The 17,748-nt window shown below is 42.5% G+C and overlaps 1 protein-coding gene across 1 annotated transcript in view; it reads right to left on the minus strand.

Moving 5' to 3' along the window:
• Positions 1-12,971: 12,971 nt before the first annotated feature.
• The window catches only part of LOC145412606 (uncharacterized), a 27,916-nt gene continuing 23,139 nt past the window's right edge, over positions 12,972-17,748 (minus strand). Inside the window, exons 7-9 of the mRNA XM_080282521.1 lie at positions 15,751-15,935; positions 14,182-14,470; positions 12,972-13,290 (exon numbers count right to left, since the gene is read on the minus strand). Coding sequence (XP_080138647.1) covers positions 12,994-13,290; positions 14,182-14,470; positions 15,751-15,935 — 771 coding nt within the window. The 3' untranslated portion in view covers positions 12,972-12,993. The remainder of the gene's footprint in view (positions 13,291-14,181; positions 14,471-15,750; positions 15,936-17,748) is intronic.

Genomic DNA, 17,748 nt, shown 5'->3' on the forward strand with positions numbered 1-17,748 from the left:
GAAAAATGGAAGGAGGGCTTACAAGTCACAGGTTATAAAAAATACAGCATACATTTTAAGTTGTTGAACTGTCACAATGCACAAGGGAAAAAAAAAAACATAATTCCATATGAATAGAAAATACAATACATAAAGGAAAAAAAATACACATTTAATTACACATCAATAGAAAATACAATGCATAACGCAAAAAAAAAATCACATCAATAGAAAATACAATGCATATGGCAAAATAATTACACATAGGATTACACATTAATAGAAAATACAGTGCATAAAGCAAAATAATTACACACAGATTTACACATGCATAGAAAATACAATGCATAAGGCAAAAAAATTACACACAGAACTACACATGCATAGAAAGTACAATGCATAAGGCAAAAACATTACACAGAACTACACATCCATAGAAAATACAATGCATAAGGTAAAACAATTACACAGAACTACACATGCATAGAAAAGACAATGCATAAGGCAAAACAATTACACACACAACTACACATGCATAGGAAATACGATGCACAAGGCAAAAAAATTACACACAGAACTACACATGCATAGAAAATACAATGCATAAGGCAAAAAAATTACACACAGAACTACACATGCATAGAAAATACAGTGCATAAGGCAAAAAAAATTACACACACAACTATACATGCATAGAAAATACAATGCATAAGGCAAAACAATTACACAGAACTACACATTCATAGAAAATACATTGAATAAGGGAAAAAAATTACACAGAACTACACATGATTAGACAATACAATGCTGTTTCCCAAACTTTTATCTGCTCAGGATCTCTAGGAAACCTAATTAGTTAAAAGGTAAGAAAAATTTGCATTAAGTTTAACTGCATACATTTTCTACAGTTGGTTTTTGTGGTAAAAGTATTACTCTGTTGGAATTATTTCATGGGGGTACATTTTTACAAATTGCCAATACACCCCCAAGGTTATGCAGTATATTTTTCTGGACTTAATCTAATCTAACCTAACCTAACCTAACCTGCTGCAGCGGAATGCTTTCCTTAGAGTTAGGTATCATACTATGCGTTTACGGTGGTAATATCCCTTATCCACATACTGGCAACTTGTAAAATAATACCTTCATGGGGATAAATGAAACAGAATCATTGTGCCTGGCCTTGAATACATATTATAATATTAATACGGACACTGTGACAGCTGCACAACAATACATTTTGCCAATATATCCGGTCACTTCTTGGAATGGACAACCTTCAAACTCTTGACTTTCAAAGGCTTATGCAGCTTTTTTTCCCCCAATCTTCCATGCTACTTTATGCAGACGAAAATCAAGAAAGCAAATAATTTTGCATCAGGTTTAAGATTGTAAAATAATAAAATCACATGCCACTGGCCCTGGTACAGCAAACACATGGGCATTACTGGCATTGTCATCCAAGATGCACTGCAAGCTGACGTCAAATTATAACACAAAAACTAGTCTTTAAATTAACTTACTTGTGGAAAGTTATTCCCTGTTGTCTTGTTTCTATATTTCGACGGTTTTTACACCCAAAAGCAGCACTGTGTTGCGGCACTTCTAGGTAATCAGTGGTCAACTTTGCCCCATGTCTGGAATAACATCGCCTGCCTCGACCGCTCCAAGATGGCGGCCGCGTAGACGTAACTAAAGTAGTGTCATGCGGCTGTTGTTGTTGTTGTTTTGATTCTCTCCTCATTAGAGGAGACCGGGCCTTGCTGTAGCCCGGTTGGTGGTGGTTGGCTTCAGCAGAGTAAGGGGGAAGACAGGGCCTGGGGAATGCCCAGCACACACGCCCTGTCTCCTGGCTGAGTTTGTGGTGTGTGGTCATGCTTTTTTTGTTGTTTTGATTCTCTCCTCATTAGAGGAGACCGGGCCTTGCTGTAGCCCGGTTGGTTGTGGTTGGCTTCAGTTGAGTAAGGGGGAAGACAGGGCCTGGGGAATGCCCAGCACACACGCCCTGTCTCCTGGCTAAGTTTGTGGTGTGTGTGTGTGGTCATGCTTGTTGTTGTTGATGATTCTCTCCTCATTATCGAGGAGATCGGGCCTTGCTGTAGCCCGGTTGGTGGTGGTTGTCTTGAGTAAGGTAAGGGAGAAGACAGGGCCTGGGGAATGCCCAGCACACACGCCCTGCCTCCTGGCTGAGTTGCGGTGTGTGTGTGTGTGTGTGGTCATGCGGCAGCGGCATCTAGGTATATTTATATCTATGGCTGGCACTACATCAGCGCCGCCACGGGGCCCTGACGGCGGGCACACAAACTACGCGGCGCTACCCATGAGAACGTCCCTGTATATTATGGAGTTCAGTAACTTAAGTGTAATCAACGCGTCCAGCTGTTAAACAGCTGCTACGAGCGAATTGTTGGCTTCCTTATACCCCCCCCCCCCAATAGGTAGGCTGTATATTTCATCTACACTTTTTGGTGTTGCATATTGTGATAAAATAACGGACAAAGTGCAGGAGAGCTCCCATTAACAAATGTGAAAATTTCATGGCAGGGATTAACTAATAATTGTATATTTCGTTTATGATACTGAAATTCCGCGGAACTAACCTTTGTGTTGCACCAAGTTAGGTTTGTTGGCACTGACGTTGGTGTCCTGCAGAGGGCAATACGTTGATTCCTACTCGATACCCATTTGCAAATCACACCGGTTAGTTAGGTTATATTAATTTAGGCCAAGTTAGCTTGGTTTGGTTAGGTTAGGTTAGGGTGTCATAGTAGGTTAATCGGAGAGAAACGATTAAGATCAGATTGACCATAGAGCCGTATCAAACTGAAAGGTAAACATGGTCGGTGGCCATATGCTATGGTTTGTATGTAAAACTGACGAGGTTAAAGATTTGATATCTTGAAAATTGCGCAGACTACCGCAAGTTTTTCAGTTCCTCACTATGATAATTAGTTTATAGTGTAATGAGAAAAATGCAAATTACAGTACAAGCATGGGAGCCCTCCTGCTGTTCACAAAATTAATTTGAAGATTGTGACATGTAAGAAGACAGCTGCAGTCACGGCGCCCTTGTAGTAAATTTTTACCAATTGTTGTACTCAGTTTTATGACATACAAATCCTGAAAAAAAAAATTACATAAGACTAGACAAATATATCAAGAAAGTACAATAACAGGGAGGAGAGCTAAAAAAGAAAAGCTAGTGTTATTGGCTAAACAGAAAGAGGTATGAGTACCCATTGTAATTTGCTAGGGAAAATAAGAGGATGCTGTTTTACATCATGAAATAGAGAAGATAGCTGCCTTACCTGTACACGTCACCGCTATAATGACGACTTTGTTCTCGCACATCCACTCCACGAAATCGTCCCACGACATTTTCCCGCCTAGGTCACTTAAGTTTTGTTGTTGTTTTTGTAGTTTATCTTTAGTTTGGAGTTCGGTATATATGTCTTTCAGATACACAGTGTCCACTTTCTGCTGTATGAACTGCGTATTATATTGGGGATATTTCGTAGAATGGGAAGCTGTAAATAGTGCCTTTATGTAAACTATTTTCACGAGCCGTCCCGTGAGGTGTGAATATCTATACAGGCAAGCTCATCTGTTTGAGAGTAATGACGTTGACATCTCTCCCTGGACTCTCATGAAGATCTGTAGACCTTGCATTATGTGGGGAAACAAGAGACATGACGGTAAGTAGGTTTGAATTAGAGTTAGGACACGGATTTTTAGTTGGTTTACTTAGTAGGGTTTCCAACTCCTCAGAGGTTTATTTGGCGTATTGCACATTATTAATTACGTGTATTATCTGTTGCGTAATATTATCGACATACATTATACAAAGATCAGAAACAAGATAAAGCCATATGCACAAATTGACTGACGATCAAAAGGTGCTAGAAAACTGCCTAAGCTGACGAGAATACGATGTACAGGTACGCTGGGTCTGGATAACATCTCTTGCTTTGGAAATTCGTCGACATAGCGCTAAATCCTCTGATCTAAACGTAAGGAGGTAATCCACTTCCATCCAGCCTTACGAATCTAACCTAACCGCGAAGTGATGTAACAGACATAACCCTACTGAGAACGATTTTCATCGCCATGTCTATTGTTGCTTCACATTATGGAAGGCGGGTAAGAGGATGAGGATAATGACGGTGATGGTGATGTGTAAAAGTTATGAATGTAGCCCCCGTTACGCTGCTGCTGCTGATGATGATAATGATAAGTTCAGCCCCAGTTATGTACTATAGTCGTGGTGCGCGACTCTGAGGTTGTTATTATCGTGCCCTGGCATCTACCATTCAAAAGTACGTCTGATTTCGTAATTCACCGGTCGGTCAGGATCGCTTGATGGTCGTGATCGTCAGCTTTTACCCTCCCGGAAGGGAGCTGAGAGCTCATATAGTCCGATCTAAGGGCAAGGCTGTAACCTTCACACACGGACACACCCGTCTCCTTGCTCCAAGGGGACAGTAACCACCCACTTCGTCAGTGAAACTTTTCGCAACCTGAGCGAGGCGCGAACTCCCGTCTACCAAATGGCAAGCGAGAACGTTACCACTGAGCCAGCGAGCGGTGTATTATATGAGACGGATGTGATTCGTGTATAATATGTTCGTGTATAATTATGTGCGTGTATAATATATTCGTGCTTAATAATCTGATTCGTGCATAATATACGAAATCGGACTCACTTTCGAATGGTAAGTTGTCAGGGTACAATAATGACAACCTCAGAGTCGTGCGCCGCGACTTTAGTGACTGGGAAAGATGGCACTGATGGTGGTGCTGGTTGTGGTGGTGATTGTGTAAAGTGAGAAGTGCAACATTAGTCATGCATTTGTGAAGATGATGATGATCGTCTTTCACTACTGGGAGAAAAAGACGATGATGGTGATGATGGGTCAAAGCGACGAGTGTAGCACCATTTAAGACTAAGTCAGTACTCAGTTACGTAAGTGAGCCAGTGGTGGGTGACGGTGGTGGCGGCGGGGTTGAGTTACGGTGTAAAAACTAACGGTGCCAACTCGGCTTTTGTGTTCGTTGTGAAGAGTATTTATTCCCCTTCAGTCCCATGACACATTTTACAGTTTAAATCAATCTGGTAATATTTTTATCGCTTCATTCTTTGAAATTTCCTGATGATTAAATCTATGGCTCGCCTTTACAAACTGATCGGCTTAGAGGCGTAGATATTGCCTCCAGAACAAAATATGGTCCTTCATAAGCGTTACAAAATAGCCTGATGGAAAGATGGCATTAATCAGGCCATCACCAAAACGATTTTATGCAACGTAGGGGATATCTATTGTAGTAAAGGGGCTATGAAGGTCATAATTATATATAACATCTTCAGTTCCAGAAGTCTCTCCAGAGCAAAATAAAGCATCTGAAGGTAGCAAAAAATGAGCTTAGTAGTCATACGAGTCATGGAGGTAAAACCAGCAAAACATTCACGATACTCGGCAGGTGCGTGGCTGGGATGGTTCGAATTTTCCTTAGCAATTTATATAGGCTGTGTATATATATTACTCTGATTATCTCATTGATGGTATTTGCATTTTGATCTCGACTTAGAAAAGAAGATAATAAGATTTTAAGGCAAAATCAACCGCTGAGGTGTTACGAAATCTCCCATGGCAACGAAAATGTGGCCGTAGAGTGTTACTAAGAGAGCCACATGTCCACATGCCCAGCGTTTTTCTTTGTGTGTGTGTGTGCTTTAATGATGTATATCTTCCCTTAACCCTTTTCTACGCAATTTCAAAGCTTAAATGACTAATTCTTTTGAAGTGACAAGACCAAAATATATTATGACGTCATTATACCGAAAGTGTTATCGGAGACTGTTTCTAACCCCTCCACCACGAGAGGGCTTCCCTTGGTTTAATAAATGCATCTGGGAGTAATGAAAATTAGATATGGAAGGCGTCGCCTTTTCAAGGTCTTCACCACCTCCACACCAGAACGTCATTGATGTATTCTTCCTGTTTACTGCAGTTTTATTTGAACTGGTAGGGTTAGATCCAGCCTTATTAACCCCTCCACCACAAAAGTGCATTCATAGGCTGAATAAAATCGTCTGACGGCAGCAAAAATATATAACAAAGACGTCATCTTAGTGAAAATGTGAAGCTTCCCATGGAACGTAAAACTGAAACTCGTTGGCCAAAGTGCGAGGGCTCAGCTTATCAACATTTACTGTAACTTTGTGACTGTTAGTAGGTTTCTCTAAGATGAATTAAATCGTTTAGCCGTAACTGGAATGAAATGCAAATCGCTTAATGCTTGGCGAACAAGTTAATCGATTTTTTTCTTTTTTTCTGCTGGGGTGGAGTCCTGCATTAAATCGACAAACGTTAGCCGTGAGAAATGCCAAGTATTTGCACCAAGGGATTAAAGTGTAGAGAACGGTAATAATAACAAACCAATTTACTTCATTCATGGTGTAGGGTTTCAAGGTGAGGCTGCCATAATTCAGAACATTTAAGGGTTATTTAAAGGTATGTGATCAGCCTCGATGGCATAACATGACCATAGCATCTCCAGTCACTCCGAGGAGATGGTACCCAAGCACAACGGACAAGGCAGCCACTCCGACTTGTACTGCCTATAACGCCAAACCACAAGTACCAGAAAGCTCCTCAGTTTTTCTTGTCATGAGATGCAGCCAGACGTTGAATATAATTTTCTTTAGCTTCATATTTATTTCACTGAATGCACTGTATAGATGTATTCACTGTATCCATTGTGTTCGGGACTTTTGATAATATTGTATCATTTTCATACTATGTTATTTCACTAGCAGGGGTACCCAGCGTTGCCAGGCCAAAAAGGCGAACCCTCTAATCCTTTTTGTTCTAATTCAGTCTTTCCTTCTACTCCATAAAGACCATGTGTACCTCTTATGCTTTTGAAGAGGGATTATAAGAGGTCCAGGAACTATCTATTTCAGCTTTCGCAGACTAACGCCCAGTATTTGTGCACACTTGTTTACTGTTACCTGTGACCTCAAATGACTTCCGACCGGTGACCTCAAATGACCTCGGAAATCAACCTCACATAGCCTATGTCCGAACTGGAGATCATGTGTCTCCATGTCAAAAAATTAGGCTTCTGGGTCCAGTGGTCCGAGCGTGTATTACCGGTGACCTCAAGTGACCTCCGACCAATGACCTCAAATGACCTCGGAGGTCTACCTCACATAGCCTGTGTCCGAACTGGAGGTCATGTGAGTCTCCATGTCAAAAACTGGGCTGCAGGGGTACCCGGCGTTGCCCGGGCCAAAAAAGGCGAAAACACTACCGGTTACCTCAAATAACCCAGATCTGAATTTTGACCCCCCTACAACCAGACTTGGGTCACTGATTCAGAATATATATGGGTCTGGGGGTCTCTGGCCCTTGGTTTGGGTGATTGAAGGACAAACAAACAACACAGCCCTTTTATGTACATGTAGATGGCGGGGGACTTGGCAACACGGAGGCGATTTGTTTGTGGCCACCTCTTACGGGACTGAGGCGTCTGGCAATAGATAGACTTTCATATTTCATAAACTCGCTGTTATCGAATCTTTATACAACTGTACCCTGCCACGCGAGCACACAGATAGCGACAGCGACTTCACTGGTTTTATCCTCTTCTCTGATCAGGGAGAGTGCACATTTGTCGCCTGGCCCAGGAAATAGAATGAGCTTTTTCCCCCTTGACCTGGAGAAACGCGTTACACTTATATTCCATCAACGACTGTGGAAGCATTGTTTGTAATCCCATCAAGGAAGCAAAGTGAAAATGTATACCTGATCTTACAAGCTGACTGCGCACGTCTAATAAAAAAATAGTATCCCTTGTTTTATTTGAGCAAGGAAGTAGTATGCACTTGCTGTCTAAACACAGAAAAAAGAATATCCTTACTCTAATCAAGGAAACTGAGTGGCTATTTCCATTTAACCTAAGCCAGATACTGTACAATACACTCATTTATCTGATCACGGAAATGAAAGGCACTTATATCTTTCCTTCTATCTTCCCTTTTTTCTTTCACTTTCAGGGAAATGGAATGGACTTTTTATTCGAATCAGGGAAATACTGTAACATTCACTCATTTATCTAGTAAGGATTTAAGAAATATGCACTGGGGTCTCTGGTCAGGGAAGGAGTATGCACTCTGTTTCATCAAGGTTATAGAATACACTTTTCTGTCTCATCAAGGATCACTCTTTTATGTGAGAGCACCGATTATGTTACTTTTATCCGGTCAGAACGACAAAATTCAATGCAGAATGATTCACTGTTAAACCGTGATCCAAGACTGAGTGAGATGCAGAGGAAGGGAGCAGGGAACAGCACTATTATGGTGGGTTACTGGGTAGAGGGTCAGGCAATGTGTTCGTACTGACGGCGCGAGGTGAAGTGACAGACTGTGTCGTGTAGTGTGTGAGGCGACTAAGGCGAGGTGGTGGAGAGGAGGAGAGGGAGAGTGGTAGAGGGTAAGGGATGGGAGGGTGAGAGTGTTACGAGCGGAAGCGGGAGTATGGGGGGAGAGAAGTAGGAGTAAGGGGAGGGAAAGATTATGGGAGAGGGATGAGATGGAATGGTGGGATAGGGTGATTAGAAGGAAGGGATGAAGAAGAGAAAAGGAATGAGGAGGGTGAGAGGTAGGAGTGATGAGGGAGAAAGATAAGGAGGGAGAGAGAGAAAGAAGTAGGGGTGGATAGGAGAGAGAGTGAGTAGGATGTGGAGAGGAAAAGAGGTAGGGAGGGAAGCAGAGTAAGCAGGGAAGAGAAACAGAGAGGTAGAGACAGGGAAAGGGGTCACGGGAAGGAAGAGGACAAAGAGAGAGAAGCGATAAGGGAAGAGAGAAGGGCAGGGGACTGGGATTGAATGGTGAGGGAGAGGGATGGTTGGGGGGAGTGAGGGGTAGTGAGTGGACAGAGAAGGAAGTAGTAGAGCGAAAAGTAAAGGGTGAGGAGAGGCGGTGAGTGGGGGGAAGGGAGGGGTAGTATGGGTGGAAGAAGCAAGGGGAGTGGGTGAGGCAAGGAAGTATGGGGAAGGGGTGGGTGTGGCAGCGATGGAGGAAGGTCATAGAATTGAGTGTGCGTCGTTAGGATGGAAGTAGTGAAGATAACTGTGTGTGTGTGTGTGTGTGTGTGTGTGTGTGTGTGTGTGTGTGTGTGTGTGTGTGTGTGTGTGTGTGTGGTGCGGGAGTAAAGAGAAAATGATTAAAGCGATATGAAAAAATAAACTAGTAAAGGCAGGGGGTGATGAAGGAGAGGTAGATGGGAGGAGGAGGGTAATGGGATGACTTAAGGTGATGATGGGGTGATGGGATGGCAAGGTGGGGGTAGTAGGTTTGGGTACACCGAGCACGAAGTTGTCAAGGTCGAACACACACACACACACACACACACAGATTTCACAATGCTCAGTATGTGCAGAAATACTCATAATTCTCTCTCTCTCTCTCTCTCTCTCTCTCTCTCTCTCTCTCTCTCTCTCTCTCATAATAGCGTCACAGATCAGTCATTGCCCTCGTACAGATTATTTGAAGTGACGGAAAATAATCCTGAAATTTCATATATGTTTTATCGTACTTAAGATAATTTCGTTGTTTTTCACGTTGTAAGTGGTTGTATATACCATATATTGTTTTATTTGTCTGTCTACTAATCTGTTTGTCTATCTGTCTGTAGCCTATATCAGTTTCTGTCTATCTGTATGTCTATCCATCTATCTTTCTTTCCTTCTTTCTATTTGTGTCTGTTTTTTTTGTTTGCTTGTTTATTTATCTTTCTACCTACCTGCTCATTTACCCATTTATCTCATTCCCTACGCCTAATCCCAGGACAGCACCCTCCCTAAACCCCTCCCTCACCACTTCCCCCCCCCCCACCACCACTGCAAGCTACCCTATCTCTTGCACTGTACGCCGCATCCCCCTTTTTTGCTTGGCTAGTCAGACTGGAGGATAAATTTGACTAGTAACCAAGGAGACTCATTCTTACCTCATAACTAAGGCTTATAGAATTTCCTGCCACCACGACATAGTACTGAAGTTGTCAGAGTCGCCCGGTTCTGTCAGATGAAAACAAACAGTCAATGAGATCATTAATATTCCTCCAGTATTCAACCCTTCAGTACGGTGACGTTCTTTTCCTTTTATTATTGTTTCTGTTGGGTGATTTTATTCTGTATCGGAGAGGCCTGTGGTAGGGGCAGCAATGACAGCTGTATCTGACCCTTTCAGCTCCGAAAGTTTTTGATTATGTGAATAAATTTGCTTAGAGATAGCTAGAAAAAAAAATGTCTCCCTGTCGTGGAGATGGCAGGAAAACTCTCTCTCTACAAAATATCTCCGTCGTGGAGATGACAAGAAAACTCTCTCTCTCTCTCTCTCTCTCTCTCTCTCTCTCTCTCTCTCTCTCTCTCTCTCTCTCTCTCTCTCTCTCAAACAACACGTCGTCAAGGTGAAGGTGTTAGGAAGAAAATATCTCTTTGGCAAATGGTACATGTTTATTAAATAAAGGTAAGTTATATCTGCACTAACATACAATAGTCGAGTTTGCATATATATTTATCAGATTACATAGTCATATATATTTCAAAAAATTATATTTAAAAAATTATCCTTTTGAGGGAGACAATATTATTGGGCCGTTTTCTCTCGTTGGCTTCGGAGATTTCGTAACACCTCTTCCTCGGCGATTTGTTAATGCATAGCACATAGTATTATTATGTAATTCATATCCTTTTCATTTCGAAATTACTTGCGTATTACGTTTTCATGTTTTTCATGACATCCTTAATATCGAATAATGTGAATTTTACCTCTCAGTATTCTCTTCTATGTATTATATTGTATAATACTAAAGCAAACGTTGTCATTGTTAAAAAGATGTACTTGTAAGTAGCATAAAGGAGAATATGACTGTGTAATATGCAAAATAAATCGTCAAGGGAGAGGTACTACGAGGTACCCAGTTATAACGAGAGCAAGGCTCTTAATTTCCTTCGATCCTAATGCAGCTTAATTCAGTTTTGATCTCTACATCACATTATGGGTCTAAAATCACGCCGCTCCAGTTTTCGGTGATTGTCTTGGGAAATTTAGTGTGTGATGCATAATAAACTTGGGCAGACAGACAAACTTACGACCATATTCCCTACCGTAACTAAGATTTGATTTTGACGGGAAGAATGAGACACTGGGAGATTCTGTATCAGTCTTTCATTGGCCTTGCTGCTAAAACGACCTTGTTTACGACAGGGAATTGGCTCTGAGTATGTGCATCTGAACCGAGGGCTGAGAGTCACAAACTTGCCATCAGATTTCCTACCATAACTTTATTTATTTACTTACTGAGCGAAGAACAAGGAAGGGAGATAGCAGTGTTCCATTGTCTCGTTCTTCCCGTAAAACAGATCTTCCCATATTCCTTGTTCGTCCAGGAAAATTGATAAAAATAATTGAATAAATATATAAACATAATCTTAGCTTGGACAGACAATGGATCATAAGTTTGTGAATTCTTGCCCAGTGTAGTTGATCCTAAGGTGAGTCCTCGCTACTATACACACACAGTGAGATGTATTCTTCTAGTTTTATAATTTCTTCTATATTTTTGGATCTCCCACATTTTTTCCTCTCTGTCTTTGTTTTGGGATCTTTTTTTTCCCTCTCTCTTTGTTTCTGGGTCTTTGTATCTGGATCTCATACTTTTGCGCTTTCTCGCTCTTTGTTTCTGAATTACCCACTTTTGTGCCTTCTTTTTCTTTATTTCTGGATTCTCTACTTCACTTCTTCCTCTTTGCATCTGGGATCTCCAACGTTTCTGATTTATTTTCCTTTGTTTTGGTTTCCGCCTCACTCCATCTCTAAGGTGGGAAGTAGAGTTGGGCTGATTGATTCCATGCGTTGTTTATGTACCAGTATTAACAAACCTAACACCCTGGGGAACGATGTCGCTGAAAACCTCTCATCTTTTTAGCCCCAAGTGCAGTGATGTAGATTCCATTTTATTCTCGCAACTTACGGACGGTTTTATTCAGCTTAGGAGGGATTCTTCTAAGTAAAGGAGTTCAGTTTAACCTCCAGTACCTCCATCAATACAGAGCCGCTCTCCCAAGTGGAATAAAATCATCTAAAGGTGACAAAAATAAATTTAAAAAATAATAATCTGACTGAAGAGATTATTTTCGTAAGTGTTCCAATCTGCCGATGTTTCATATATATATATATATATATATATATATATATATATATATATATATATATATATATATATATATATATATATATATATATATATTACCAACTATTGTACCCATCGCTACCAAAAACAGCAGACAATATTTTTTCTATCATGGTCTTGTTGCAGTCACCCGTTGTATCAAAACTTTCATTTATTGTTTTCACAAACAGATCTCGTAAATGGGCTAATCACATTGACATCATACTTCGGTAACAAACATTTTAATTTTCCTCACAAGCTGATATCTTACTCATGCACGCACATATCTAATGGATATCCTATTTTTATAGCCTTTTCTTATTTTTAATTTCCCACGTATTTAACTCACACATTTACTTATACTATCGACAAGCCATAGTCATTAACCTCTTGAACCAACTGTTTTCTTGCATGCAAAATAGTCGTAATTTTTTCTTGCTTGACTAATTAACCACTTGCGATCATGACACTCGTTGACAGACTGTAATTTGTTTTCCTTTTCCTAGAATTGATCCTCTAAGGTCAAGACAAAATTAGCACTAAGCCTGAGACATGAAGCTTTCTAGATGCAGGGACCGGATTCACTTACATACTTACGACCAACTCTCACAACTCAGATGGATTTTTGCATGGGAGACCAAGAGGCATGGGAAGAATCTGCGCTCTCCTTTCTGCGTCCTTCTCGCAAAACAAATAAGAGTTACTAGCGGCGGTTGGTCATAAGGTCGTTAGTGAATCTCAGTCCAGGTAGCCGAGGTACAGAGGATTTGAGGTGCTACTGCTCGCTCTCCGTCGTCTCAGGGGGGTTGTGTTTCTCCTTGCGCGGCCGTCCCCTTCCGCCTCTTCGGTGGCCTCGTCCTCGGCCCTTGTTCCGCGTCTCCGGTCGGGTTTCATTATCATGACCCACTGCCCCTCGGGACTCGGTGCTCTGTGGCTCTTTCTGTCGGCCCTCCGAAGACTCTCGAGGGCCCTGACTCCGGACTGAGTCCAGTTGCCTGCCTCTGGATCCCTCGCGAGCCACAGGGGCACGACCCGACCCGCGACCAGATGATGAGGTGCTGAGATGGTTGACCTGAAATCGTGTTCAAAAAGGACAGTTATCAGGTTTTGCAGTTAACGTTTTTTTTTGTTTTCCGCTCCAATCTGGCTGTTTATAGAGCAAGGAAGAGTGGCTGCGCGTGATATGGATGAATGGAAAGAAATTGTGAATGCATAAATGGTGAAGCGGCCCCGGTGGGATGTTCTCCCGCATCTGGTCTGATCAACTGATCGGGTCAGGTGCGGGGAAAGGGATGGGTCCATTATGATGCGGCAGGGGTAAACCAGCTCAGCTGTCGGGCCCTGCAACGGATGTCGCTGGATGTCTGATGCGGTAAGGAGCGATCCCTTCCCCCTTTAGAGGCTAAGATACGAGTAAATGTGTGAGTGTGGATGAGTATATTGGTGAAAGTGTCGTCCTGTCATGGCTGCCCTCTGTTAGAAGGGAAACAGCCTAGGTATATAGATAGATAGATAGATAGTTTGGCTGTGAAGTGTTTGGTAGCCGTATAAATGAGGATTAAAGTATAAAGAGGCATTTTTATAAAATTCTTTATATTTAAAAGTTCGAATCCTTAACCCCACTGTGATGTCTTTTCCCCAATATCCCCTACTTACAGCTGCCCTTTTCCTGCAGTTCATCATCCCCCTTTCGGGGACCGTGAGGTAGCTGATGGAAGGTTATACAAAGCCCCTTAGCACACTTATTGTCCCCCGAAAACAGATGATGAACGGCAGGAAAAGGGCAACGCCAGCCAGCAGTCCACCAGACTTTCGTTCAGATGAGTCTGATATCACAGCAACAACTTACTGATTGTATGGAGGAGTTTTAGTAATTTGAAACACACCTGACATACAATGAGGTCTGAACAATGAACCAGTATTATACCCAAAAACAAACGTGCCCTGAAATCTGTAGGCCTACCTGCTCCGAACTCCGAGACTTGGAATCCCCAACGGCCTCCGCACTGTCCCTGGCCTGCCGCCCCTCCCGCTGCGCCTTCTCCTCCTGCTCCCCGGACTGTGGGCCTTGGTGCCTGTTTCTGGGTTTGCCTCGGCCATATTGTTTGCCTCTGCGACTGTGCTGCTGCTGTTGTTGCTGTTGTTGTTGTTGCTGCTGCTGCTGCTGCTGCTGCTGCTGCTGGTCGTTCTGTTGGTGTGAACTGGCATCTGGTATGGCAGGGAGGGTTGTCCCCCCCTCGCGTTCTTTGGACCTGTTAGCACGAAAATAATTATGGAGTGATGTTACTACATTTTCACTTATTTTTGTTTGTGTATCTGTGTATTGTTTACAAGGAAAGAAGGAACGACTAAATCCAAGAAACTGCAATAGCCTTCCTCTTTCACGGAAAGCCAAACAAAAGGAAGCTAAGATTAAGGTATACATATAAATTTCAAACATAATACTTAGGAAATGTAGAGAACGTTAAATGTTTCGTAAAGAATACAATACGCAGATGTCTACTATTGTTCTCCATTGTGACATAAAGCCACAGATCTTAATGTCATCAAGTGCTGACATATTGCCTAACATCAGAGCCGCCATTAGGTGACCAAGGCCGACGCATGCGAGCATGTTGGAGCCCTTTAATCCTTTATAATATAAACGAAACGAAACGAAGTACCCCCGCCCTTTCCAATCTCTCTCTGAATTCTGACCTGCTCACATATTCTTACCTATTGCTGAACCTGAATCTGTTTCCAATTCCTGATTTTGCCACAGATTTCTTCTGTGTCCAGATTCTGACCTGTTTCCGCATTTTGATCAACCGTGAGTTTGTACTTGTCCCCAGCTTCCGACCGGCACGCCTCCTAGTTTTAACTTCTCTCCAAGGAGCGTATTTTTGTGAGATCCTGGGTTTTCTAGTAAGACACCCATGGTAGATGTTAGCTAAAATATTCAACTGGAAGGGTTAAGAGGCCCTATAGTACCTCTTCAGTGGTGTATTAAAATTATCTTGCATATTACTTAACGTATACCCTTTTAATATCATAGTTTATATAAATAGCGTACAAGAGAATATAAACGAAATGTTCCACTTGCATAAAAACACTAGTAAGAACGAGGTATTAGAAAGCCTCCTAGGCCCAGGATAATACATCCCCCCCCAGTGCAGGTCTTTCCTCAGTTTCTGACCTGTCCTCTGCTAGCGACCCAGTAACCAGGCTCACCTCCAGTTTCTGCTCTGTAACTAGACCTACGGTGCCAGAGAAGGATGGCTTCATGCGGTGGCACCAATACAGCTGGGCAGCTCTGCTGTCTGATTGTACAAGTGTCCCTCAGCTCCCTCCTAATCCCACGAAAAGTAGATGGTGAACTGCCGAAGAAGGGTGACAGTCTGCAGTCCACCAACTGCACACTTTATACGGACCTGGGGCTACAACTATTAAAAGTGCTAATCTCACCCAGCTCCCGTTTCTGTCCTGCAATAGACCACTTTCTATCTCTTCCCCTTGATCTGATCTGTTTTCCATTTCTGTCTAGTGATCTGACCTGCGTGTGGTGGGGCTGGTAGAGGTCCTGGCGCCCCGGTCCTGCTGGTGGCGGAGGGGCGGAAATCGCGGTGTGTCCGTGTGCGTGGTGTCCGTGTGGCGCCTCAGCGAGGTGGGGGAGGAGGACCCGCTCCCAACCCTCATCACCGCCTGGGGTCGCCTCGGGGAAGCTTCACGTGTTCCTCCCTTACCACCATAACAACATTTGTATCATAGGTAAGTTATTGCACAGTTGCAATTAACGAATATATTTTACAACTATCAGTTAGGCCCACGTTGCAACAAGTCATATTACAGGTATGATGTTTTCAGAATTAGTCAACAAATATATACTTGACTTAGAATTAACATTTCTGTTGCATGAGTTTTTTCCGTATCATATTATTCTATAGCTGCATTTGACAAATACGTACCAGTATTTATAATTTATGACAAACATTTACATTGCATGAGTTACATCTTCATAAGTGCTCGTCGGACTCAAATATATTGATATGAGGTCATTAGTCAGATGGGAGAATCAACCAAAAACGAATTTTGATATAACTGAAGTAAAAATGTTTATGATCTTTTTGTTTATGTTTCTTAGTAAACAGTAATAAGATTTTAAATCACTTGGTCTAAAAAAAAAGACGTGAAATCTAGCCTACATAAATTACAGATCATCTCACTGCAAGTCTGTTGGAGCATGAGACTCAAAAGCTGTTGGCTAGATAACTCGCCCATCTGACTCCCATACTTGAGTCAGCCAAAAACAATGGTTGGTGTTGGTAAATGTGATACTTACATTAATAGTACATCAAATAAAACTGAGGAAATGCCATCAGCAAAATATAAATGCGAGAAAAAAGAAAAGACAAAAGATTAATTAAAAAATAAACATAATAAAAATACAGTGAAACAAATAGAAGTCCGTTTTTGTTTTTGCTTAACCTCATTCTGTCTGGCCGAGCAGACCCGTTGACTACAGGTAAGCAATTGCTTCTATGGAACCGCCCTACAGGTACATTATAGTACATACACCGTGTTAGGAACTGGCGCCTCCATGTTGTAGACAGCGCCTCACATGGATCGGACCAGAGTCCTTCACACGGCGAAGTGCATGAAAATGAGGATATTTGGGTATCAGGAGGATGCCACAGCTGCATTGTTCCACATAAGGTGCACAGTGTCACCACAGACAGGCTCCTCATCAGCACCAAGAAAATAAAGGCACTGAATGAAAGCGGTTGTAAATAGACATTGAAGAAATTACAGAAAAATCTAAAACAGAGAGGAGAGAGAAGAAAATGGGATAAAATACGAAAACAGCAATTTATGAGGAAAAAAGGAAGAAGAGTGATAACAACCAGGGAAATGAAAGGAGACGGAAAAGCACAGTGAACGAGGAAGGAATGAGCAAGGAATTAAATAATATGAAAACAACAGAAGTTAGAAAGAATGAAAGCAAAAACAAGAAATACAAAATCGAAAGAAACAAAACAGCTTCTCGCGCTTCGGACCAAAACAAAGGCGCATCCCTGGCTCACTTGTCTGTGCGGGGAGGTGTGGGCGTGGGGGGCCGTGGCGGGGTGCGGGCGGGGGGGCGGACGTGGCGGGGGTCGTGGTGGGGGCAGCTGGGGAGGGGCGGCCAGGACTGTGGTGGTAGAGATGGTGGTGGTGGTGGCAGTGGTTGTAGTGTTGGGGGTATCACCGCCGCCCTCTCTCAGCTGTCTGGGGGAGGAGGAGGGGGGGATATCGCAAAATGCACACACACACACACACACACACACACACACACACACACACACACACACACACACACACACACCGTGTGGCAAAACACTGGAAATGAATGACCATCATGGGAAATTAGGAGCAGTGAGAATATTCCTGTTTCCCTGGCGTGCCAGGTCATGCCACCACTAAGGCACGACTTGCCCACTGCATTTCTTGACACCGGGGATGTCATGTAGTACTGTACACTGGCAGCATGAAAGATACTTTTATGGCGTGTCGG

This window comes from Coenobita brevimanus, chromosome 93, assembly GCF_032717465.1.
Source record: "Coenobita brevimanus isolate Jiangsu-jjx chromosome 93, ASM3271746v2, whole genome shotgun sequence".
Taxonomy (NCBI): Eukaryota; Metazoa; Arthropoda; class Malacostraca; order Decapoda; family Coenobitidae; genus Coenobita; species Coenobita brevimanus.